The 25,494-nt window shown below is 48.1% G+C and overlaps 1 protein-coding gene across 2 annotated transcripts in view; it reads right to left on the reverse strand.

The window, feature by feature from the left end:
• Positions 1–25,494, reverse strand: part of HHAT (hedgehog acyltransferase) — a 185,781-nt gene that overhangs the window by 79,068 nt on the left and 81,219 nt on the right. For both annotated transcript variants that reach the window (XM_028152257.2, XM_028152258.2), the window contains exon 9: positions 11,115–11,150. In XM_028152257.2, the coding sequence (XP_028008058.1) occupies positions 11,115–11,150 (36 nt within the window). The remainder of the gene's footprint in view (positions 1–11,114; positions 11,151–25,494) is intronic.

Consider the following 25,494-nt stretch of genomic DNA (forward strand, 5'->3'; position numbering starts at 1 on the left):
CTGAAAGGCCTCCCTGCCACAGGCTCAGTACAGAACCCAGGAGAGCCTGGCAGTCAAGTCCCAAACCTTCCCACTGGTGAGTGAGGTCAAGAACAGCCTGCCACCTGGTCCCCGGTGCACCAAGGAGAACGGAGCCGTGGATGTGGCGTGAGCATCAGGCTGCAGCGGGACCCCTGCCCCCAACCTCTCCACCCACCCGCCTCCCCAGTTCCACCAAGTCCCCTGGTTCCTGCTCTAGGTCCTTAGCTTGGACCCTGATTCACCCATTCATCCATTTGTTCTGCATTTGTCCATTCATTCATTCATTCATTCATTCATTCAGTCAACATTTGTCCATTCATTCAGTCAACTTACAATCATTCATTAGAGACGTGCTCTTTTCTAGGCCTTGTTGTAGGCGCTGCCCACTGTCCCTGTTCACCCCGGCACCCCCTTAAGCAGGGACTCTTGAAGCATGCGGCCCCTGTCTGCCACTGCACCCACCTCCAGGGCACCAACACGGGCCACCATCAGGCCCAAGGTCACAGCTGCTTGCCTGGCCTGGGCCGAGGGGCCAGGCCCCTTTCCCAAGGGTTTGTGGGAGCTTTCCCCCGAGTTTCCTGTGCCTTGGTGCCCACAAGGGAGCAGTGAGAGCAGAATGGAAACACGCAGTGAGACATTGAACCCCAGCCCCGTGACACAATCTTGCCAGGGCTATCTCAATCTCCGGCCTATTCAAAGGGAGCAACGGTGTGGCGGTAGAGAGAAGACTCGGGAGTGTAATGGATCTGGATTCAGATCCCCCATCTGCCTGTGAGACCTCAAAGACCTCATGTTTCCTCATTTAGGAAACAGCAACAACCCACACTCTCGTTACTGGATTCACACAAAGGATCTGGGGAGACGGTGCTCGCACAGAACCTGAGCTGTTACTGTGGTCTTTAGAACAGAGCAAAATTTGCTCAGTATCGTCTCTAATTTTTAAAATATAGTTTATCTATCCATTTAAAAACTGATACTCACTGAAGCAAATACACACACTAGTATATGTTCTGTGTGGGGTGGGGACAGAGAGGGGGGAGAGAGAGGGAGGGAGGGAAGGAAGAAGGGAGGAAGGGAAAAAAGAGAGGAAGAAGGAGAATAGGGAAGGGAAGGGGAGGCAAGGGGAGGGGAAAATCACCTCTCCCTGCACCATCAAAGAAAACCACGTCAATATAATATTCTGGTATATTTTTCCCAGTTTCCTTCCTAGGCAACATTGTGGATGACTACACGTTTGCCACGTCATTGTAGTTACATTTAAATTCAATTATAATTCTGATGATTAATGCTACCTGGGGGAGAGGCTGTTCCGGGCCATCTTTTATGTCACATTATAGGATTATTGCCTAAATTAGGAGTAATGAGCCCTAACAACGAGCTTCACTTATAAGTTTCATTCAGATGCCACTGTGAGAGGCAACACCAAGCCCTCTGCCGTCTCCTGCGCCCTGAGCGGGGCTCAGACCCCGGGGTAGTTCGCTAGACAACAGGTCACCTTGAGGTTTTAGTGGTAAACTAGGAGCTAAGCCTGATGAGAATCCCACAGAGCAATCCAATCTTTTCACACTTCACTGATTTATCACTTTTATTCTACTTCAAGAAACTTTGATGAAAGGTTGTAAGGCAGTACATTTAATCTGTCCTTGATTATCTAAAAATGCCCTTCTAGTAGGAACTTTTCTTGACTGAAAGGAGCAGATATGTGCTCGTGTCCGAGAGGATGCACTGTTAAGGACACAGGACAAATGTCACAGGCCTCGTGGGAGCAAGAAAGGAAGTGAGACAGTTACTGTGTCTCCTTGTGTGACTTCTCTGCTTCTCTCTGACCCTGCTCTCTTCTCTCTCTCTCTCTCTCTCTCTCTCTCTATCTCTATCTACTCTCCCCCCCCCCTCCCCCCACAATCTTCCTGCCTCCTCAGTCTCTGCTTCCCCTAGAAGGTTTGCCTGCACATCGTCTGACTTGCCATGGTGCCACCACCACCCTCATCTCTGCTATTTCCGGCTCCAGTCCTCAGGACCAACCGAAACATTGTCTCTATCCCAAAATCCTCGAAGAAGAATCTAGTTGGCCCAGCTCATCTCTACTTTCCAGATCTTAAATCGCAGGTCACGCCCTATGTCCACGCCTGGTCCAGTGAGGTTAGCTGGAGGCACGGGGCTCAGGGCCCCCTACTCCGCAGGCCCCTTCAGGGGAAGGGAGCCTAGGAGGAGAGGGCTTGACCACAGCCGACACCCCAGAGCATCCTGAGAGCAGTCCTGCTGTTGCCTTCACACATTAACACACTTCCACTTGAGCCACCATCTTTTCCTCTCCGTGCTCAGTAGGCATCGTTTCACTGTGTCTGCCATGAAGGGTTTCCAAGCAGATGGCTGACATCTTTCTGCTCCTCTTTGCTGCTTGGATTCTTGCACAGCATCTTCCTTTGTTCAGTGATCTCCAAATTACGGCGCATGTGCCTTCCCACAGCTCCTTTTCCGTGGATTGGGTCTGTAGGATGGTTAGCCCTTTCAAGCCCAGACCATTTTTCTTTATTTTTTAAATTGCTTCTGCTCTCCCGATTCTGGTTTCATCTTCAGGAACTTCAACCATTCCACAGTTATTCCTCGGAGCTGCTATCTTCTCTCATCAGGTTCTTCCGGTTGCTTTTCTACACTCTGGAAAGCATCTCCAGGCCGCCTTCCACGCACGCGTCCAAGTTCTGAAGGCCGAGTCCCATCCGCACGCTCTCCAAAGCGGATTTTAATTGTGTGCCTGCATCCTTATTTTCCTGTAATTCATTATCCTTCCTTTTTTTTTCCTTCTATGATGGCTTATCATTCCTATTTCTTTTATGCCACATTTTATCTCATACTGCGGAGAGGAAAGCATTTTAAAGTAGTTCTCCTCTTTCTTACACTAACTCTCACAGGTGTGCTCTTGCCTGTGACTTGGGGTGATATGCCCTTTACTTTATAATGGATTTTTTCAATGGTGACATATTTTTTTCTCTCTACATAAATCTCTAAGTGAATTAAAATATAGTATCTATCAACAACTTGATATCTATCAAAAAAGAACATACTTCTTTTACTTTTTATATTATACTTGGCATCCTATTTCAGTGACAGAAATAACTCATTTACATGAGGCACAATAATAGCACATTGTGGCATATGATGAATCCATTCTCATCAAAGTCTATATGGAGAAAAAAAAGAATACAAAACATATACAACCACTTAAAGAAAAATTGTAATTACAAAGAAGAGAAAATCACTTAAAAATTTTATAGTACCTCTACAAAATTTCACAATATCACTACAAAAAATATATATATACAAAATCCCTCCCCCCCAAAAAAAAAAATTACAGGACCACCGCATACCTCTTTGTAAAATAAATAATGAGGGCTTCAAATGACTATAGTTTTAAAAAAAAGTAGAGAGGAAGCTCATTGCCTTTCACTGTGTTCTCTGCCTTCTTAGTAGTCCAATCTTCCTCTCAGGCCACTCACGTGAAGAACAAACGAGGTGCCAGCACAGTCCCACCCCCGTTTCTCACGGGTCTCCTTTCCTGGAGGGAGGGGGCCTACCCCACTTCCTGGCTCCTCTGCTCCATTAGCCAGCATGAGGCATCAAAGTGCCAATCCCCGATGTGTTGGTAGGGCCCTTTCAGTCTGCCCTGTCACCTCCAGCAGTGATTGTGGAGGATGGAGGGCAGATACACACCACCGACAGGCCAGCCCCACCTCCCCGCACCCTGCCCACTTACCGTGTTGCTATTGGAGTCTCCACGGGGGAGCAGAAAGAAGGGAGGGAGAGGGAATGCAACAGCTGCGTTGGGACAAAGTCAACGACTATGTTTGGGGGGAGGGCAGCCCACCTCTCTGGTGAGGACAGAATCTGCATTTCTGAGCTGTTGGGACAGACAGGAGGGCAGCGCCAGTATCTGTGGGCCACCGACTTCCTTTTTCAGGCCAGTTCCAAGTGCTGGGTTAAAAGAAATTTCTCCTGGAGCCTGATGACAAGCAGAATTCCAGGCTTACTTGCCCGTTTTCTTGTGCTCATCTTTTTTCAGTTTTTTTTTTTTTTTTTTTTTTTAGACATTCTTGTAGGCAACTGGGGAGGCTGTATCAGAGGCCACAGACAGACATCATTTTAAACTTGAGGCCACCTCTTCCACATCCTCTTCCATCTCCAGTTCAAAGCCAGACGTGGTGTTTGTTTTACAGCAGTGGTTCTCGACCGAGAGCAGATCTCCTCCACCCACCCCACCCGCCGGGGGCATCTGCACTTTCTGGAGACACTGCTGGTGTCGCCACTGAGGGTACCACTGGCATTTAGTGAGCAGAGGCCAGGGATGCTGCTCATCACCCACCGTGCAGAGGGCCGCCCCCACAATCCTCAGCAGGTCCCACATGTGAGTGGCCCCAAGCTTGAGAAACCCTGCCTCCTCCCAAACGCCCACTCCAACACTAGCCCGTGGGGGGTTATAGGACAGGCGTCTTGGCTATTCTCCCCATCACCCGTATCAGCCCCACACCCGCTATCTGAACGCCCACTGACATCACTAGCTTTCTGCTCATTCGGACACACAAGTCCTTTTCCAGCTCAAACGGGAAGGAAAAGCTTCCGCCCTCTTTGCTCTTCCCACGATACGACGCAGCACGGGAGGGACACGGTCACTAACAGGGAGAGGCTGCAGAGCCCACAGTCCACAGGCAGTAACGTGGTGCCGACCCAGCATGACTGGGCGGCCACCCTGGGATGGAGAAGGCAGACAGCCGGCTTTCCCGGTCAGAAACTGGGGAGAACTGGACACATTCTGTCTCATCGGACAAACAGTGTTGCAAGCGCTTGGAAGAGCTGCTGTGAAACTCATCTCAAAACCCGAGCAGTAGCTGCGAGCCACCAGGCAGCATCAGGAGTCCGAGACTCCCGGCTGGTGAGTGGGGATGGGGAGGGTCTGTGGGCTGAAATGTCTCCCAGCACATGTCTTACAGGTATTTACATAGTTTCATAGCAGGGGCTGTAGAGATGAGCTTACTATAAAGCTCTAAAAGCATAATCCCCAATTTAAAAGAAAACATTTGTCAGAGGAATTCCACCACTTTAAGACAGTTAGTCCTCGGCAGTCAGAGGGCCAGGGGCAGGCAGTGGCTGATGGACATGTCTCCGCTCCCTGCCCCTCCGAGCGGCCGTGTGAGTGAGGGAGCCGCCCCGGCTGGCATCGCCCCGTGCACCCCCACACTGCTCTTCCAGGCTCCGAGGCTCAGAACGGAGGGGGTCAGGCTACTGGCTTTCAGATTCCACAGTGTTTTTCTTTTCAGTGGCCTGGTCACCACTGAAACCAGCTGGCAACGACGCCTTTAGCACATTTCTGCTCTTGCTGCTGTTTTGGTTTCATCTGGAACACTGTGTGTTTTGTCCGCGTTTTAACTCTTGGAAAGACACCCATGGGTATGCTATCTACCTAGGGATTCTCGCCCACCCCCACATAATTTTCAGGCAAAACTTTTGTTATATTTCCCATGCAGATACAGCACAAGGAGGGACACACTCACACACACACACACACACACACACACAGGGCAAGAGCGTCCCTCTAAGTCGTTTCTGTGATAAAAGGCCAGTCCACGCCTCACATCTGATGTGTGGATATAGCTGTCCGTATACCAGTGACCGGCCTTCCTTCCGCTATCCTCCCTCCCCCAGCCTCAGGGGTTCCAGCCAATGTCCAGCGAATCAGCAACTATGAAAGAGAGATTATTTTTATACGCCTATTGAAATTCCTACTACCTATTACATTCTCCTACTCCTTGGGGACAGGCCATGTTTTTTCCACCTTAGGAAAGACCATGAAGGAGTCACCATGCTGCCCAGCCCCTCGCCCGGCAGGATTAGAGCAACAGGCTGGTGACGGACCTCACCACACGTTACCATGGTCCCGAATCCTCCCTCACGGATCATCTCACCCAGTCCTCGTGAAACCCTGGCCTCAGCCAGCCTTCCCTGGCAGATAAGAAAGTGAGACTGGCACAGGCACGACAGGTGGCGGAGGTGCTGGCATCTGAGGCCGAGTCCTGGAACCCAGAGCCCTATGCCCATCCGCAGGCCTCCTCCAGGCTAGGAGGCCATCTTTCCACTGGGTCTGCCCCGGGAGGCCTCTGCGCCCTCCTGCGGTGCCCCAACAGAGCTGGGCGACCGTACAAACAGCCTGGGGCTGATCAGGAGGACTAGTCAAGGACACGCGATGCAATGCCAACCTCCTCCAGGGAGTGACTTCCAGCAGTGCATCCTGCTCGCACGTCCCGCGGAGAGAAAGCAAAGAGGGATTCACCCCATCCAGGCAGGCCTTGCAGGTGGCTGGAAAGTCAGCCGCAGTGGGCGTGATTCTGTGAGTAGCTAAGGGTGTTTGGGATCAGGAAATGTAGACCCCCTCTGTCTGGGCTTCCTCTAGGAGTTCCATCACCGCTTAGATGCACAGGAAGCAGGAGATTTAGGAGATCTGCTGAGTGGGAGTGGGAGTGGGAGTGGGGGGGGGATGTTTTATAAAAAGAGCAGGCAATTAAACAAACAAATAAATTACAAAACCCTGTGGGGAAAATGCATCTATCTCTGCTCTGTGTGGTGTGAGTAATCATCACCCCATGCCCGCAGACAACCGAGATAAATGTGACAGGAGCACACGGACCCAGCAGGGCACCGGGGCGGAGGCAGGGCATGGAGCCTGCAGGGAAGCATCGTTAGGCTCCGCGTGAGCAGGCAGGGCCGGGGAGAAGCCGGATGCCCGCAGGTGCCTGCTCCGTGGTAAGTACGAGAGAAACTCCCAGGAGAGCATTCGACAAATGAAGGCCCCCAGCAGGTGTGGGGGGACCTTCTTCCATTTTACGCCACAGGCTGGCATTGCCGCGACCCCGCCCGCGGTCCCTCTGGGGTTGGCAGGCAGCTACAGTGTCCCCATCGCCTTCTCCCCAGTCTCTTCCCCAACCCCGTCTCCCACAGCGACGTTAGGAACCAGCATTCCGCACCGAAACGAAGCCTTCTTTTGCTCTTCGAGTCAGGGTTGATTTCTCAGAAATTTAACAACATTTCCTGAAACCAAATGAGCAAACTCTCAATTTCCTTATTAGAGAAAGTCGGGGATACCAAAGCAACAGAGAATCTCTAAACCTCGTTTATCCTGTGGCTTCGTTGGCAGGATTACAGAACCCTTTTCAAGATCCCGATTTAAAGCAGCGAAGGCATCGCTGGGTCCCGTGGCCTCGGACACATACCTTCGTGTGGACTGCATCCACGCGGTGAGAACGCTGCCGCCGCCCGCCTGCCCAGCAAGGTGCATCGGAAGCCGGACAGCCAAGCTCTGAGCTGGGGAGAGCGTCAGGTTGTCGGTCAAGCTCGGAGGTCATCACACACACAGTTTAGCATCGCAGGGACCACCCCAGATGTAAGCCAGCGGCAGCTCCAGGGGCGCAGCTGTTCCAACCACATCTGCTTCCTTGGAGGTGACCCTGACCCGAGGGGCTGTGCTCTGCAGCAGCCGCCCGAGCTCCCGACAGGAGAGCCACACCCCTTGGCGCCATCCGCCTGCATCTCATCCGGCTGCCGCTCCGGGCACGCTCAGGTTCAGGTGCCGATGAACCATGGTGGGGCCGAAGGGCGGGGGTCAAGGGGTTCCAACATTCAAGACACTTGTACTAAAGAAAATGCCGTCCTGGATGTCATGAGGTTTTCAACCACGAAGGAAAAGGAGAAGCTTGCAGGGCACTCATACACAGAAGGAGAGGGACAGGCCCGCCCAACTGCATTCTCGAGAAGGCGCTCAGTCCCCATCAGGCTCGGCCTCCCAAACTGGGAGCAGAAAGCACCCATTCTCTAGAGAGTGCTGCAAATAAAGAGGTGACACCCCACCCACCTCATCCGGGACTTTGAAGAGAGCGGGCGGTCTGACTGCTCCCAGGAGCCACCTCCCCACTCCTCCTCAGCTGGGCAGATGGCAGGGGGAGGGGCTTAGTGAGGTGTGCTGTCGTGGTAATGAGAATAGAGCCACAGTTGTCTAATAATTATTCGCCTTACTAACTATGGATGAGACATTTTCTTAGGGACCCTGGGAATCTAGAGGATGAAGCAAGGCTGTGAAAAGGTAAGATGCCGCGATGGGTCCAGGACTCAGAAAAGAAATACATTTCGAGAACAGACCAAGGACAGGACACGCTTTGATTTGGTTGCGGTGCCCGGACCCTGAGCGGCTCTGGGAGTTTTTCTCAGGAACGCTGACCATGCTCCGGTCCCAGGAGCGGGCTGAGCTGTTTATAACGTCGTACAAGATGAGCCACCTTGTTATCGGACTTGGAGCCCCCGAAGGCCGGACCACAGACCCTCCCCTCCCCTTTCCCTGTTACACTTGCAGCGCGCGTAGCTGTCTTCTCCCTCGTGTGTCTCTCACCATGACCAGCCAACTGGCAAGGGGGTGAGAGCAGAATTTCCAGGGTCCCCATCCTGCCGGCATTATTGGAATAAACGCTCATATATGATTCAACCCCGTCTCTGCTCCGTTTGGCTCACGTAGTGACAGGCGGCCTTGGGCCCGCTGTGTCCGGCTTCAATGGGAGGGAGGATGAAGAGACCTGGTCACAGACACCGGGCATGGCTGCAAGAAGGGGAGACGGACCTCTCACTCCCCAACTGGATGAGCAAGGACCGTGTCATCTGCTCGGCCTCCCAGACCAGGGGAGAGAAAACCGCCGAGAGGCGGCAGGGCCGAAAGAAGCCTTACCCTCCCACTGCTTGCTTCACAGAACGCAGATTAAGGTGACTAGTTAGACAGGGCATCTCACCGGCACCCACGAAGAAGGGCGGGAAGATGCCAGCACCCGTTTATTGCAGGGACTTAACCACTCCTCCCTCCTCCCCACCCGACAAGACAGGGCTGGAGCCCAGGAGGAAAGGAAGGAGGGGTCCAGAGGGAGACCGCGCCGCCTCCCCGCTTCCAGTCGCACTCCACAGCCTGGGAAGGACAAGCTCAGGGAAAGCTCTAAATCAAACGTCTGCTTTTCTCCTGACGGTATTCCAGGATACGTCCAAGTGAGCGGCACGTGGCAGGCTCAATTATTTGTTGAATAAATGACTAAATGGCTTCTTATTAATCCTCACCCTCCTTGTCCTTTTTGCCCCGTTTCATTCATTGACCCCTACCACAGATGTCTGTTGAAGTTGACACTATACCGTGTCATCATAGAAAGGTGATTAGGACAAGTTCCCTGCCCCCGAGGAAGGTACTAGAGAACGTAGGGAAAGTACAAGCTTGCATCCACGACAAAGGAGCGATGAGAACAGCAGCACGGCAGTCGTACTGAGCACCAAAGACGTGAACTCGAAAATCCGGCCTGCTCCCTGCAGCACATACCCTGACAGCTGTTCCTCATCACTTTCCATACGGAATTCCCGGGACGCCCGGTCCTCTATCCCTCCTGCTAAAATGCATTTACACCCTTGATGTGTCACAGAAAGCGGTTCACACACTATGCGCAATGTCCTGGAGAAAGCCAGGACAGCCCATTGTCCTTGGGTCTGGGGTGCATGGAGGGGATTTCAAGGCACAGCCCAGGACAAGGCCCTGGAGAAGGGCCTTTCATGGAACACCACCATGTGTAATCCAGCACAGAGGCAATGCTGTCGTTTAGGACAAAGGTAATGCCGATTGTGTCCATTTCCCGGAGAGAGCATCTCATCCACAGGGAGATGGTCATGCAGGCGGAGAACTGACCCCCCCATTCCCAGAAGTCACACGGGGTTTCCAGACTATTTAAGAGCAGACTCTTGCCCTAGCTGGTTTGGCTCAGTGGACAGAGCATCGGCCTGCGTACTGAAAGGTCCCAGGTTCGATTCCAGTCAAGGGCACATGCCTGGGCTGTGGACTCGATCCCCAGTGGGGGACTTGCAGGAGGCAGCCGACCCATAATTCTCTCTCATCATTGATGTTTCTATCTCCCTCTCTCTCTCCCTCTTCCTTCCTCTCTGAAATCAATAAAAATATATATTTTTTAAAAAAGAGCAGACTCTCAGTCAGAATTAATTCGCATTTAGAGCCACGCGTTTGCAGAAAGCTCATCACTCAACATGATTTCTGGTTTCCTTATAATCTCCAGCTTACACTCCTTCCACAACCATTATTGCTTCCCACATATATTTTTGACAGGCATTTTAATGATAATTTTCACCTCTGTTAGATGAATGCATGCTCAATATTAAAAAAAAAAAAAATCTGGAAAATACACCAAAAGTTGATAGCAGAAAAAAAAATCTCAGGCATATTCTTACCAGCGTTGTTAATATTTTGGTATATTTCCATTTAACCTCTGTTTGATTTAATAGCTACTTGGAACCAATATGCTCCATAAGCCACCTCTGGTAAAAATCACCAATAAGCTAGGATATAAACTGCCATCTGTAATCTTTCGATTACCTTATGACTGTAAAGCAACCAACAGATTCCATTTAAAAAGCTTAAACTCGCCGAAACCGGTTTGGCTCAGTGGACAGAGCGTCGGCCTGCGGACTCAAGGGTCCCGGGTTCGATTCCGGTCAAGGGCATGTACCTTGGTTGCGGGCACATCCCCAGTGCGGGGTGTGCAGGAGGCAGCTGATCGATGTTCCTAACTCTCTATCCCTCTCTCTTCCTCTCTGTAAAAAATCAATAAAATATATTTTTTAAAAAATAATAAATAAATAAAAATAAAAATAAATAAAAAGCTTAAACTCGGTGGGGAAACGGGCGAAGGGGGCTGTTTAATACGTGAATCCAAGCTGGCGCTCTTCTGTCTGTCTTTCCAGATGCCCAGTGGGTGGGCTCAAGCCTGTTCAAGCTCTTGTGTAACCGTCACTTCAGATATAAACCCCTTTCTTTAGACATGAAATTCCTTCTGATTGTCTGTGAAGGATAATCTCGTGTGATTCTGGGAGGCACAGGAGAACAGAGTGCTCGTGCTGTTTTCTTGACAAGCGTACAGCTGCCCGCATTTATCGAGATACGGAACGAGGATTTCATTTTCCTGTCAGCCCTCCCCGACAGACAGGCTCCTCAGTGATATCAAGAACAAAAACTCCTGGCTTACCTGATTAAGAAGTCATGGAGGCCAACGTCAAAATACCTGTTCAAAGGAGACACAGACAAGCATATCAATGGGAGATATTTACAGAAATGGGGAACTTGGCAAAAAAAAAACAACAACAACCCACATAATTTACATTCAGAGCGTGGTGAATAAAAGGATTACTCTGTGATAGCTTTTCTCCAAGGATGGCCTCTGGAGCAGCCAGCAGCGTCACCTGGAACCTGCTGCACATGCAGGTCCCCAGGCCCCGCCTCAGACCCAGCGATGAACCTGGACGCGTCCCCCAGGCGACGCTGATGCAGAACCATTGCTCTCTGGTGGCCAACGTGTGGGCAAGTCTCCGCTCCCTCTAGAAATTAAGGCCCTGGGCGTGGATGGCCCAGGTACCTTCCATTTTTCCAACAGGTGAGTCCTTTTGTCACACTAGTTGTCTCAGATGTTCATTTACTCAAAAATAAATATAACATATTTAAATATACTTGAAACCACACTGGCCAAAGGGAAGCCACACAGGAGTGGGGACGGCTCCGCTGTGGTCCTCCCTGCTCCTCGCAGCCAAAGTCCCTGCAGCTTCCCACCAGGGAGAGCAACCCAGTCCCCACCTGGCTCGGCCGAGGAGGGTGGGAATAGAGCAGCTCCCCGGACCTGCTGGTGCGTCTCCCATTGAGCCGGGCCTCACACCAGGCACCCAGTAAGCCCTGGGGGCACGGGGAGGCTTTCAGCCACAGCCTTCCCTGGACGCCACTAAATTTACTGAGTCTCTAGAAAGAGCAATGATTGTGTGGCCCCTCCCCCTCCCCACCAGACTGGTCTCCTGGGCTAGTGATCTGCCTGAGTAAAGCCCGAGTTAATGCCTTCTCTACGGACAATGAGCACTGGGCACAGAAATTCACCCTGGAGTGGGGTCTGACTCTCCCTCGCCTCCGGCTCCACCCCTACACAAGTCCCAGGAGCACCCAGCCTGCCCGGCACCTCAGCCCACCGGACATATGGCAGGCGACAACTGACATTAAAACAGGATTCCTTGTGGGGTGTCTTTAAATGGCAAGGTTCTTTTATGTCCCCAAGCATCTATTTGAAGATCACAGACATGCGGCAGGTGAGAACAGAGAAACAAAGCCTCACGTAAAATTTACCACTTTCCCGTTTTTAGATATTCAGTTCAGGGGCATTTAAGTACATTCACATTGTTGTGCAACCATCACCACCACCCACCTCCAGCACTTTCCTCTCTTCCTCGAGTGAGACCCTGGGTTCCCTCTTCGCCAGGGTAAAGCTGATTTCGGCTCCTTCCAAAGAGCTCGGGGGTGGGGCTCTGCTCTGAGGCCGTGTCTTTAAACACGAGCAAACCAATGAAGTTTCTAGAAATATGTTCTTATTCGTTTTCCTGTACAGATAGATGGAGCTAGACTAGGAACGAAATAAACCCTTCCTTCCTTCTTTTCTTTTCTTTTCTTTTCTTTTCTTTTCTTTTCTTTTCTTTTCTTTTCTTTTCCTTTCTTTCTTTCTTTCTTTCTTTCTTTCTTTCTTTCTTTCTTTCTTTCTTTCTTTCTTTCTTTCTTTCTTTTTAGAATTGTATACCAGGCTCTGTGCTAGGCACTCTGTACAGTATCTCTTTTAATCCTCACAACCAACCCTGCAAGATAGGTTCCTATTTTATAAAGCCACATGTCCTTATCCCCAGCCACATAGCTAGTACTGAGGAGTCGGGATCTAGCTCAGCGTACCAAGTACCAAAGACTGTGCTTATTCCCTTCATGTATCCAGCCACTGACGCACTTAACCAATATTTACCACGTGCTTCCAATGTGCCAGGTAGTGGGAAGTCAGCAATGCACAGCACATAACCCCTAGCAAAGAATGGCAGTCAACAAGAATTTCCCATACAGCGTGATCAACATCCAACATCCTCTCCCTTCATGGACTGCAAACTCCTTGAGGGCACCAAGCAAATCCTCAAGAAATATATGTTGCCTTGGCAGGTGTAGCTCAATTGGTTGGGCATCCTCCCATGCACCAGAAGGTTGCTGGTTCCATTCCTGGTGAGGGCACAAGCCGGGGTTGCAGGCTCCATCCCCGGCAGGGATGTGCAGGAGGCAGCCAATTGGTGTTTCACTCTCACATAAATGTTTTTCTCTTTCTCTCTCTCTCTCTCTCCCCTCTCTCCCTTCCTCTCTCTCTAAAAATAAAAGTAAATACCTGTTGAGTGAATCAACGTGTGAATGATACTCGGTACTAAGGCCCCAATGCCTCTGTCTGCTCTGGCAGTTTTCACTGTACACTGCAATCTGAAGACAAAACAACTCAAAAGTAGTTATTTAATACATCAACTTTTACATGTAAATACATAAGATCAACACCAACAGATAGAAATGCGGCTTCACCTCTGAAATAAGATGCCTATCAAACTGTTAAGAAAACAATCTCTCCCACCACCAGCCCACACATAAGCCAGATGTCCTTATTTGGACACATAAGCCATCCTGTGCATATAATTTCTTGGCTCCTTCCAGAAATTAAAAACAGGAAATCTTTTGCATGTGTAAGTGATATGAAAGTTTTGTTGTCTGAACATCAATGGACAGCGGCAATGGGCAGTGGCTTTCGGCTCGATATACGGATAAGGAACTTGCTAACAAGTCACAAGGCCCTAACGAGGCAGTGCATTACCCATCCAGGATGAGTGCGAGCCTGAGCTAAAAAGGGTGTTTAGAGGAGACTGAACCATCAGATAGGAAACTGGAATGCGTGACCTTAAAGGTTCCATCTGGCCTCAGGCTTCCTGTTTTAGCCCCTTTCAGGAAGCATCTCTCAGAGTGAATTCCAACTTCCACAGCAGCGTTCTTGTCTGATAACCACCAGCAAATTAGTGGACTGTGCCTGGGCTGATGCAGCCCTGATGGTTTATTATTAAGATGATGACTGCTATTCTTGGTAGAGCCTCACAGTGCATCAAAATTAGGCTCCTGGCGCCTGACAAGATGGGGCGGAACATATGTTTACTCACGGAGCCACTCGCTGGCATGTCCCGGAGTTTAGCAGCCCCTCTGACAGAGGAGGGGTCAGGCCCACACAGCATGTCCGTGGCAGAACTCAGACCAGAACCCACAGTAGGTCCCAGGATTTGTTCTGCTCTTCCAGGTTGACTGCCTCTCAGAGTCCTGGTCCTTCTCCCCAGGCTGACCTTGGCTGTTTGGGAGCTAAAGTTACAAGAGGCAATAAACTGGGGCCAGAACCTGCACATGCCACACAACCAGTGAGCTAAGTTTTCGACCCACAGCTGTTATGGCTGCCGAGCGTGACACATGCGGGACAGTATTTACATGACGTTCCACATTCAGATCTCAATCCTTGTCTCGACTTCCATTTACAACCTTCCCAGGCTTCATCTCCAGACTGTTTATCCCGTTAGTGGGCTGCCAAACTCATAGTGTTGTGGGGCATTTAGAAAATGCCAGCATTTGTCCACACTAGTAGAGATGCAAAAGGATTGATTATGTATCTTTGTGCTCACGACACCCCACACCTGGAGGGTCACTCTCAGTTTCAGAGCCTACTTCAAAGAGAGACTGACAAAGAGGAGAATGTTTAGAAGGCACCAACCATAAGCATCTCTAAGAGCATCTCTCCATCCATCCATCTGCCCATGCATCCAGCATTTGTGAGCAGTGAGTATATAAGGAGAGGATAAGGAGGATAAGGAGGGGATCTGAAAGCATACTGTTTGAGGGGATGACACAGGAAACCAGATCAGTTTAATATGGACAAGCAATGGATCAGAAAACAAGATGGAGTAATTGGATTTTCAGGCAGATTTAGTTCGATTGTGATTATAACCAAACTAGAAGCCCAGTGCACGAAATCACGTGGCACCACCCACCCGTGCGTCCTTGCTGCTCACCTGTGCCAATCTTTGATCGTTACGGCGTTAGGGCCACTGGGTTTTTATAATATAGATGGGCTGCCTTGGGAAGTTTCCTGTCACTAGATCAGATTCCCTTGATAACATCTATCCATCAATCCATCCATGCACCCATCCCTCCATCCCTCCATGCACCATCCCTCCATGCACCATCCCTCCATCCATCCATCTGCCCATACAACCAGCATTTGTGAGCAGTGAGTATACAGAAATGATCAAGTTGTCATCCTTCTTTCACTATGGGGGGCGGAGGGGCGGGGCATGGAGCAGGGACAGCGCCGAGGAAAGACCTACAAGTGAACAGGCCGTTACTGCATTGTGTGATCAATGGTGGGTCAGAGGAAGACGTGGAGCATGGGAACCTGTGAGGTGGGGAGAGTGACATCCAGGTAGGCTGTTCGGAGTAAAGGAGCCTTGACCTGAGCTGAGCGTTGAAGGTTGCGGAAGAGTTGGCCCAAGGATGAGGTGATGAATACAGAGGATGTAGACAGATGAGTGTGCGTGAGGGAGGGAGTGTGTGTGTGATGACACTGCAGGCAAAGGAAGCAGCCTACAAAGCAGAGACAAGAGGAAATACGTCTCATTTGGGGGGCGGGGGTGGGAAGGTATCTATAAATAGTTGGGTATGACTGAGGGCAAGGGCATAGGGGCAGAGGTCAACTGACAGCAGGGCAGAAATAATCATGGTAATCGTAAATGTTTATTGGGTGTTCAGTGTGTGTTAGACCTCATTTAGTCCTCCCAGCAGCCCTGGCAGGATTGTATCATTACTCGGTCTTCATTTCAGTGGAGGCAGCTGAAGCCCAGAGAGGTCAATAACTCACCTCGGGGTTCTCAGCTGGAAAAGTGGCTGAGGCGACACCCCAACCCAGGAAGTGCGGCTCAGAGCCCGCAGGGGTCAGCGCTGCCTTCATACTGCCTCTCCGAACATGCTTGTATGTCATGGGAAGTTTACAATTCATCCTAAGGGCACTGAGGAGCCATTAAACCCATTTAAGCAAAGGAATGGCTGGACGGAGATTTGCCTTCTAGAAAGTCACACCTAGCTTCCGTGACGCAGGGAGGAGGGGCAGCGTGAGGTGGAAAGGCCAGGTGTGGGAGATGGCGGTGGTCCTGCCGAAAGCGGCCTGAGGGGCCTGAGCCAGGCCTGAGCCAGCAGGGATGAAGGTCACGGCGGATCTCCCATTTCTTCCCTCTTCCAATCAAGGACTTCACTTAACCTCCTAAGAACGGTGTCTTTGGGCAAGGTCTGTTAGATGGCTGCATAAAGAAGAAGCGTAAACACATACTGGCTGGGTTCTGTTGTTTTATTGGGGAGTTTTTGTCTTGTTTTGTTTTCTGCCTGGTGCTCCTCCCAATGTGTTATTTTTGTCTTCTGGCGTGAAAATACTGGTTTTGTAATTTCATACGTTAAGCATTTTTCCAAATGGAAAGTGAAAATCACTGTGGAACATTTTTCTTAGCAGATAAAGTCTCCACCCTCCCTACTGAGCCTACACTGGACAGAAATGAAGACGCGACACCCAGGTTAAATGCCGAGGGCCTCAGTTCAGATTTCCAGCATAACCCACCATCAGGTCAGGGGTGGCTGTTTCACTCCCTTGGTGAGAACATTCGTTTTGACTAATAGTCTCATTAAGGAGTTTTCCCTGAGGACACGCAGTGATGTCAAGCCTGGGAAGTCCTCTGGGGTGTTTGATTCAGCCAGAACACCGACTCGTAGGTGAGCAGGGCATTCTCTGGTGATGTGAGAGCCTCAGTCTTCATGTCCATGGGGCTCTCCCCTGGAGAATGCTCCTGGGAACCAAGTCTAGGAAGGGCGTTTCCACTCCAAATGGAGATGTCCCAGGAAATCAGTAGAGGCATGTTGACTCACTTTAACCTGTGGGCATTCCTTCCGGAAGAGTACCTACGGTGGCCGAAATGCTCAGAGGTACCTTTTCTTTCTTTAGAAAATGCTGAAGGCCAGGAGTTTCCTCCTGACTTAACAAGTCACTTTTTCTTCCCTCGTCTAAAACACTACTTGGTCCATTCCGGCCCAACGTAACTCGAAGTCCTGAGTAGCCTATGAGCCTGGGAGTCCCCTTTATCAGGCTTCGGGGAACAAAGCTCAGACGCCAAACCTGGACTGACTAGGGGGCCATGGTACTGGTGACCAGATCTCAAAACTGTTTCAGACGCATCGCGGACTGAAATTGGGTTACTGTTCTTGCTAAAATGGGCTCATAAGATTCTTGGCTTCCTTTTGTATCTCAGTGGTTAGTAGAGGCTCCAAGATAGGACATGGAAAAATCTTCAAGGACTGTGCCTCCTACGGATACGCCCACGCGGCTGATTTGAAGTAAGAGTGAGTGAGGTGACGCCTTTCCCAAGGGAGTGGCTCTCTCTAGACCACTGAGGACAGGGACCTGGAAGTGACATGGGATGAGCCCTCTTTAACGAAAGGCAGGCATTCGAAGGCCAGGAAAGAACTCAAATAGCTCTTCTGTGTCTCTACAGGAAATGGTGTTGATCTGCTTCCATCACTAAAAACCCCTCCTGGTTGCTCTTCATTATTTTGAAGCATCACCCAATTCTGGGCATCGCCTCCCTTGCCGCATCCTCACAGTTCTGTAACCTACTTTGTTCTCACCCTTGCTCCCGAGCCCCTCCCGCTGCCCACAGACCGGCTGCCTTGCCATCTGAGCTGACTCTCCAGCTATTCCTGAGCCACACAGGTGCCCGGCATGGCAGCCCCATTTCCCTTCTGTCTTCTCCCTCCCTCAGCCCCAAGATCTGGACTTCTTAGGAGTAAAACCTGAAAAATCACATCATGGGAATAAAAACTATCCAATGGAAACTATTTAAAATAATTATAGGGCTTTGGGTTGAGAGGGACTGGAAAGTTCATTATCCCTCCCTTTCACATTTCTTCGGAGGCAGATTTCCCCTGCTTGTTGAAGAAAGCCGAAGACGCTTTCAAAACCATAACATAACCAGCAAATCAAGCTTCCCTTTAGGCTAGCAGCCTGTGCAGGATTCAGTGACAGGGAGCAGGGACACCTGTCTGCATGTCACGGAGGCCAACAGGAGGAGAACCAAAAGGCTTGCCCTCAGATGATGGATGATAGGAAGTGATACCTGAGTTGAACACCCATGACTCTCAAGTTGGCAGAAGCCCCTAACTTTCGAGGGATGGAAACTACAGAAAGGCTACTGTTAGATATGAATTATAATTGTTAACGGACAACCTCAGAAGCTGGTGGGATGGAAACTACAGAAAGGCTACTGTTAGATATGAATTATAATTGTTAACGGACAACCTCAGAAGCTGGTGGGATGTATAGGAAACACCGCTCCTAAATGAAGGTGTGTGTGTGGACCCTGACCATCCACTCAAATGGACACTCAATCAGTCCCACCCTGGTCTAGCAGATGACACAGGGCTGAAGACAAAGTACTTAGAAAGGCACCCAGTCTCTAGATAAAAGCTCTAATTATTAATAATGTGAATGGCACTTTCAACATCTCCAGAACAATCCTTCAAAATGAGTGAAGAAGAAATGAGGAGCTGATTGGAGTGGCTTCATTATGGGTAAGCATTCATTCATGTCGTCTTAGGAGAAATTCAGAAATACATCCTTTAACAGGCTGCTATAGAGATTCATTTTTCTTAGTGTGAGAAGACTTTGTGTCTACGTGTCTCTATGATATAGCTAGCAACTGTATTAATTAACATCCTGATAATACTTCTATCATTAGGGATAATTTGGAAGGATAAGAAATTATTTTAAAAGATAACCTATGCAAAGTACCTATTTCACAAGAACAGAATTCATAAGGTTGATGGGAAGGACAAATATGTGAGAATACTAATTCAAGAGCATAAAATTCCTACCTCAATTTTCAGAACTAGAGAATTTTAAAGCTGAAGAGGATCTTAAAGATTCTAATTTATTCTCTTTTTGAGCATTAAAGGAAACTGGCGTGTGGACAGCCATGAATTTATTTATGGGCACTTCAGGGACAAAGAAGGGTGGCTGGCAGGGCAGGATTTCCATATATGAGGGGGAAATTTTGAAAAAGAAAACGATATTTGTATGGTCTTAAAGTGACTCCCACAGAAAATTGATTAGTTGAAAGGCAAAAAAAAAAAAAAGTAACTATACAAGGAATAAATGAGACTATACTGAAGGGTGTTCGGTCTAGTCTTCAAGTTGATGAAAATTAACATCACCAATGAGAACAGGTGGACACAATCGTGCCTCCAGAGGTGAGACCCTATAAAGGACACATTTCTTATGCAGCATTCCTGCTCAGAATGCATAACCGGAATCTAATCCTGAGGAAACATCACCCAAAGTCAGGATGGGGACCGTTGCGTTAGATAAGGGACACCCGCACTCTTCAGCGTCGTAAAGAAAGGCTGTGGGAATGTCCCGGATTGAAGAAGGCCCTGGGACTAGCATTCCATGGCGGTCTAGCTCTTTTCCATTCTCCCCTTTGGAAGAAATCAGGACTGTCATTCCTTAAATGGATAATGCGCAGGTGGAAAATCAGAAGGCTGCTTTTATGTGTTTTTTAATTCACGGACTTCTTATATAACCTAGCCCGTGCTGAGTCTTGCAAGAGTAAAAAATAAAAAAGCAGCCATGTCCTCGGGAGATGAGCCTGTAAATCAGCCACAATGCCATTTTGTCTCTGGACTGTGCTTCCTAACTAAATCCCCTCCCCCAACCCCACCCAGGAATTGTGAATTCACAGCATTCTGAACACAGCTTTTGCTCTGTGGCCAAATGGGTCTACCCCTATACTATCGAAATAGATTTATATTATAGCAATGGATTTGTACTTATACTATCCTACTTTGGTTGTTGTGTCTTTAATCCCCTTTCCAACTGAACTTTCAAAATGCAATTCGTCTGGAGATGTACAGTACAACAGAGTAAAAAAGAAACTTCCTTCATTGAGCTGTCTTTCATCTGAGGTCGTAGTTCATTCAGAAATTAACCCTACCAGAACGCTGTACCGATTTTTCGGTAATTTCCGAATCTGCTGCTATACCGCTGTAGCTAATTTTCGGTACTTTGCCTAGACCTATTTTCTACAATGTCTCCAAGTTCCATCTTATTCTAACCACTTGTTTGCATGTAACTAACATTTTTCTATATCATGTTGATTTTTTCTCTTTAATGCTCAGGAGCCCAGGTATAGGGGACAGTTAGGTTCAGGGCCTCAGGTCTGGTAGGTTTAAACACCCATCAGATAACATCACTTCTCCCACTTTGTATTATAAACATTACTTATCTGGATCATGGTTATTACACATAATCAGAAAGAGACCTATTTTCACACCACTTTCCCTAACCCCACAAACACAAAGAAGCCCCACTTCACGGATGAGGCCAGGGTGGCCCGGTGGCCCCACCGCTGACTTAAGTTCCTGCAGGCAGGAAACAGTAACAGGGGGTTAGGCTCCTCCCATGGCTCAGAGAAGCATTCTCTCCACACTTCTAAACAAACGTGGAACATGGCTAAATTACTGCCCAGCTCATCCTGAGAATCACCAATATGGCTTGACTCATTAAATTTAATTTCCCACCATTTGAATAGTCCCAATGCTCTCATCATAGTAGGAACAGAGGTTTGTGGACTTCATGGCAAAACAACAGTACAAAGACTCACGGTGCCCAAGGGCCACCGAAACAGAGGCCAGTGTTGTTATCATCACGCATCAGTTAAACTTACCGGTGGCAAATGTATTCATGTCAGACAACGTGGATAAAAAATAACCCTCCCCGTGGCCCCCGTGTCTGTAAGCACGGAAGAGACTACGTTTATACAGCGCAGTAGCTTTGGAAAATAGCCTCTGGTTTTGAATCCAAGACGGAAGCGGAGATCTGCTTGGGCGCGTGAGGGAATGAGAAGAGAGTGATGAAAAGCTACTGTCGAGGGCATATTACACCGTTTAAGCAGTGAGAAATTCATTTACTAAATCGATTGAAGCCTGAAATCTAATTAAATCTAAGAGTGATATCAACCTGAAATGCTAATAAGTTCACGCTCAAATTGTATACAAGGAAGCTCTGCCGTGTGTGCCTTTAATAATGCATTACCTGGCTAGTTTTTTTCTGTATTCATTAAAGCTGTGCAGCAACGTGATGTGAATTATTTCTACACTCAACTCCGTATGCAAACATCTCCACGCAGGCAATTGGCTCGGCCGCATTCCCCCCGCCCAGTCAAGGTGCATGAGGTGTGGTTCTCCAGGGCCGTGATCATGGCTACAAAAAGGAAACTCGAAACTCGGTAAGAAAGCACACACACCTTTTGTTCAGAAAAACAGAGAAGTGGTTTTCTATCTAACTACTCGTACCCCATATTTAAAATAACTTAAATGTGCAAGACTAATAACTCAGAATGCCAAATGCTTTACAGAAAATAAAGCCTCCATCGGCTCAGGTGCCGGCTGTGGTCAGACAGGCATCGGCAGCACTGGCTGCAGGACCCCCGCTTCAGCTCTCCGGTGGGCGCTGCCAGCAAGGCCGTCAGGTCCCAGGAGCAGTGTTCCCATTTGCGAAGTGGGAGTGGTTGAGTGTGCTGGAAGATTCTTCCTTTTTCAATTGAGGTAACATTGGTTAATCACCTTTTATAAGGTCCACGTGTACAACCGTACAATTTGATATCTGTATACTCGATTGCATGATCGCCAACAAAGGTCTAGTTTCTTCCATCACTGTATATCTGATGCCCTTTACCCATTTCGCCCGCCCCCAAAACCCCTTGGTAACCATCAATCTGTTGTATCTATGAGTTTCTTTTTCATTTGTGTTCACTTGTTTGTTTGTTTTTAATATTCCGCATATGAATGAAATCATACAGTTTTTGTCCTTTTCCATCTGACTTACTTCACTTAGCATAACACCCTCAAGGTCCATCCATGTTGTTGCAAATGGCAATATTTCATCTCTTTATGGCTCATTAGTATTCCATTGTATATATGTGTCACATCTTCTTTATCCATTCATCTGTTGATAAACTCAGGCTGTTTCCTTATCTTTGCTATTCTAAATAATGCTGCAATGAGCATAAGGGTGCATATGTCTTTTTAAATTGATGTTTATTTGAATAAATACCCAACAGAGGAATTGATATGGTAACTCTATTCTTAATTGTTTGAGAAACATCCCTACAGTATTCCATAGTGGCTACCCCAATTTACAATCCCACCAACAGCATACAAGGGTTCCTTTTTCTCCACATCCTCTCTTTTTGTTGCCTATTTTTAAAAGAGATTTGTTGTTGCTGTTGTTGTTGAGTTGTATGAGTTTTTTAACATATTTTGGATATTAATCCACTATCAAACTATCATTTACAAATGTCTTCTCTCATTTGGTTGGTTGCCTTTTTTGTCGTCATTGATGGTCCCGTTCACTGTGTGAAAGCTTTTTAATTTGATGTAGTCCCATTTGTTTGTTTTTGTTTCCCTTGCCATTGAAGTCAAATCCACAAAAAACATCGCTAAAATTGGTGTCCAAAGCTTAGTGCCTGTTTTCTTCTATGTGTTTTATGGTTTCAGATCTTACATTCAATCAAGTCTTTAATCTACTTTGCGTTAATTTTGTGTATGGTGTAAGATAGTGGTCTGGTTTCATTCTTTTGCATGTAGCTCTCCAGATTTCCCAACGCCATTTATTATAGAGCCTTTTCTTTCTCCATTGCATGTTCTTGGCTCCTTTGTTGTAAACTAGTTGTCCATTTATGTGCAGGTTTATTTCTGGGCTTTCCATTCTGTTCCATTGTTCTGTGTGTCTGGTTTTCTGCCAATACCATACTATTTTATTACTATAACTCTGTAATATAGTTTGAAATCAGGGAATGTGAGACCTCTGGCTTTGTTCTTTTTTTTCCTCAGGATTGCTTTGGCTATTCAGGGTCTTTTGTGGTTCTATACAAATATTAGACTTATTTGCTCTGAAAAATGCCATTGGGATTTTTATAGGGATTGCATTGAAGAAATAGATTGTTTTGGATAATATGGACATTTTAACAATGTTAATTACTCCAATCCATGAGCATAGAGTATCTTTGTATGTCTTTGTGTCTTCTTCAGTTTCTTTCAACAATTTCTTATAGTTTTCAGGGTACAGGTCTTTCACCTCCTTTGTTAAGTTGATTCCTACGTATTTTATTGTCTTGTTGCAATTGTAAATTGAATTGTTTTCCTGATTTCTCTTTCTGATAGTTTGCTCTTAGTATATTAAAATAACAAAATAGATTTTTGTATATTCGTTTTGTACCCTGTAACTTTATTGTATTTGTTTATTATCTCTAGTAGTTTTTTGGGGGAGTCTTTATGGTTTTCTATATATAAAGGTTTGGGGCATGCTGACTCCAGCTGCTGCTTGTTTAAGAGATTTTAGCAGAGTCTGAAGCCTGAGCCAGGACAGGCCATTCATATGGTGGAGGTGCCAGGCATCAGTAAAAGCTCCCAGGGAAGTCCCTATGACCCATGTGAATGTGGATTACTGAAGACTCAAGCACCTTACAGTCACATGTGGCCATCGTCCAGGGAGTCTACAGTCAAGGCATGTTAGGGAGGAGGAGCCAGAGGAGTCATCTAGCCCAGTTCAGTGCCTCTCTGATTTTAATGTGTAGCAGGTCTCGTTAAGAGGCAAATTCTGACTCAGTAGGTCTGGGGTGGGACCCAGGCTCCTGCATTTCTCACACGTTCCCAGGACAGGCTGATGCTGCTGTTCCTCAGACCCCACTGGGGATAGAAGGCTCTTACTAAAAACAGGCGTGTGTTATATTAAAGCAAAATACCAAATGCAACACAAGTACGGCATGGCAGGTCCTGGCCTCCAAAAGCTCAGTGAGCTGGACACAACGGCTGCACTAACACATATGAGTAATAGAATCCATGAATGAACAAAGCACCACACCGCTGGGCACGAGGGAAGCTCTGAGATTACTGTATCACTCTTACTGTTACGGTTGTGAGGCTGTCTTAGAAGTTCTTCCCTCTCAGCCCTGCATCCGGGCTCCTCTTCCACGGTAAGAGATTAGGATGTTGTCTTCCAGCACCTCCCTCAGAAAATCCCATCCCAAAGACACAAAGCTGTCAACTCCTCTTTCATATCAAAGTCTGAATTAGATCTCTTTTCTTCCTTTAAGTTTGCAACTTTCTCCCTCATCTGATATCAAAGACGTGGCACAGTGTCTGATATAATAATGATAGTAATTAAGAAAGGCGTACATTCCTCGATCGTTCCAAGGCAGATTCATTCTCAAGAAAGCTGCTAGCAGACACAATATTATGGCACGCCATGTAATGACACTTAATGAGAAAACTAGGGGGATAAAGAAAAAGGTACTGACGGTGGGCACACCTGTGGGAGGTACCGCTCGGCTGCCAGATCAAAATACTTGCAAATGGTGCCGTTGAGACCTGGGGATCACAATTTCAAAGCGGAGTGACCATTTGTTCATTCAGCAAAGATGCCCTGAGTGCCCACGGTATGCTGGGCGCCAAGGAAGGTGCTAAGTTAAGAATGAGATCTGATCATTGCCCTCAAAGTCTGGCGGGGTGTAAGGAAGGAAGCGATTACTGCCGAGTGTGACTGCTGCCACGAGAAGCACAGGGTGTGAGTTCCAAGAGGAATTTATGATAATCTCTCCCTTTTCCGGAGAGAGATCACCCAGTGAGAATCAGTGGAGCCTGGGCTCGAACCGGGCGGTCAGCCTCCAGGTGTGGGCCCTCCATTTGAAGACGCCCTGGCGTTTCCTGCACGGGACTCCTCACTCTGAAAGCCTTTCAGCCTGCGAGTGTGCTCAGTGACATGCGAACTGAAATCATCTTCCGCACAGAGAGAAAATGGAAAAGAGGCCAGAGGAACTGCCTTTGAAGTAAAAATAAACCCAGGGAGCCAAACATAATGACGGCTCATAAAATATGCCTCAACGTGCTAGTCCCCGTCCTTTTTGATAGACGCTAGCCTGTGTTTGGAGGAAAAGGTAAGGGGGTTCTGAAATAGGAACGCTGGAAGGAGAAATATGGTTTCTGAGTCCACTGACAGGGGGTCAGAAGAGAGAAGGACTGGGAGGTAATAAAAACATCCAGCAGCTGCAAACTGGTGGCAAACAGAACTCTGTAGGGGTCGGGAGAGGTCACCCTGGTACCTTCAGGCACCCCCATTTCCATTTTGAAATCCGTGCCTTCCACATGTTACTACCATCCGCCCCCCCATCACCTTCCACCTCCTCAACCACCCTTCCTATCAGCCCTTTCTTTCCTGGGAAATTAAAAAACCATCAGTGTAAAGTTTACTTTCATATCTGTCATTGTGCTTTGTAGCTAATATGTTGGTGTCTACAGTGAGCCTGCTCTGTTCGCTGCCTTAGTAGATGACCTCACTTAACCCTCGCAACAACCCCACAGGACAAATACTATGATGATCCCTATTTTTTTTTTATTGA

The sequence above is a fragment of the Eptesicus fuscus genome, chromosome 22 (genome assembly GCF_027574615.1).
Source record: "Eptesicus fuscus isolate TK198812 chromosome 22, DD_ASM_mEF_20220401, whole genome shotgun sequence".
NCBI lineage: Eukaryota > Metazoa > Chordata > Mammalia > Chiroptera > Vespertilionidae > Eptesicus > Eptesicus fuscus.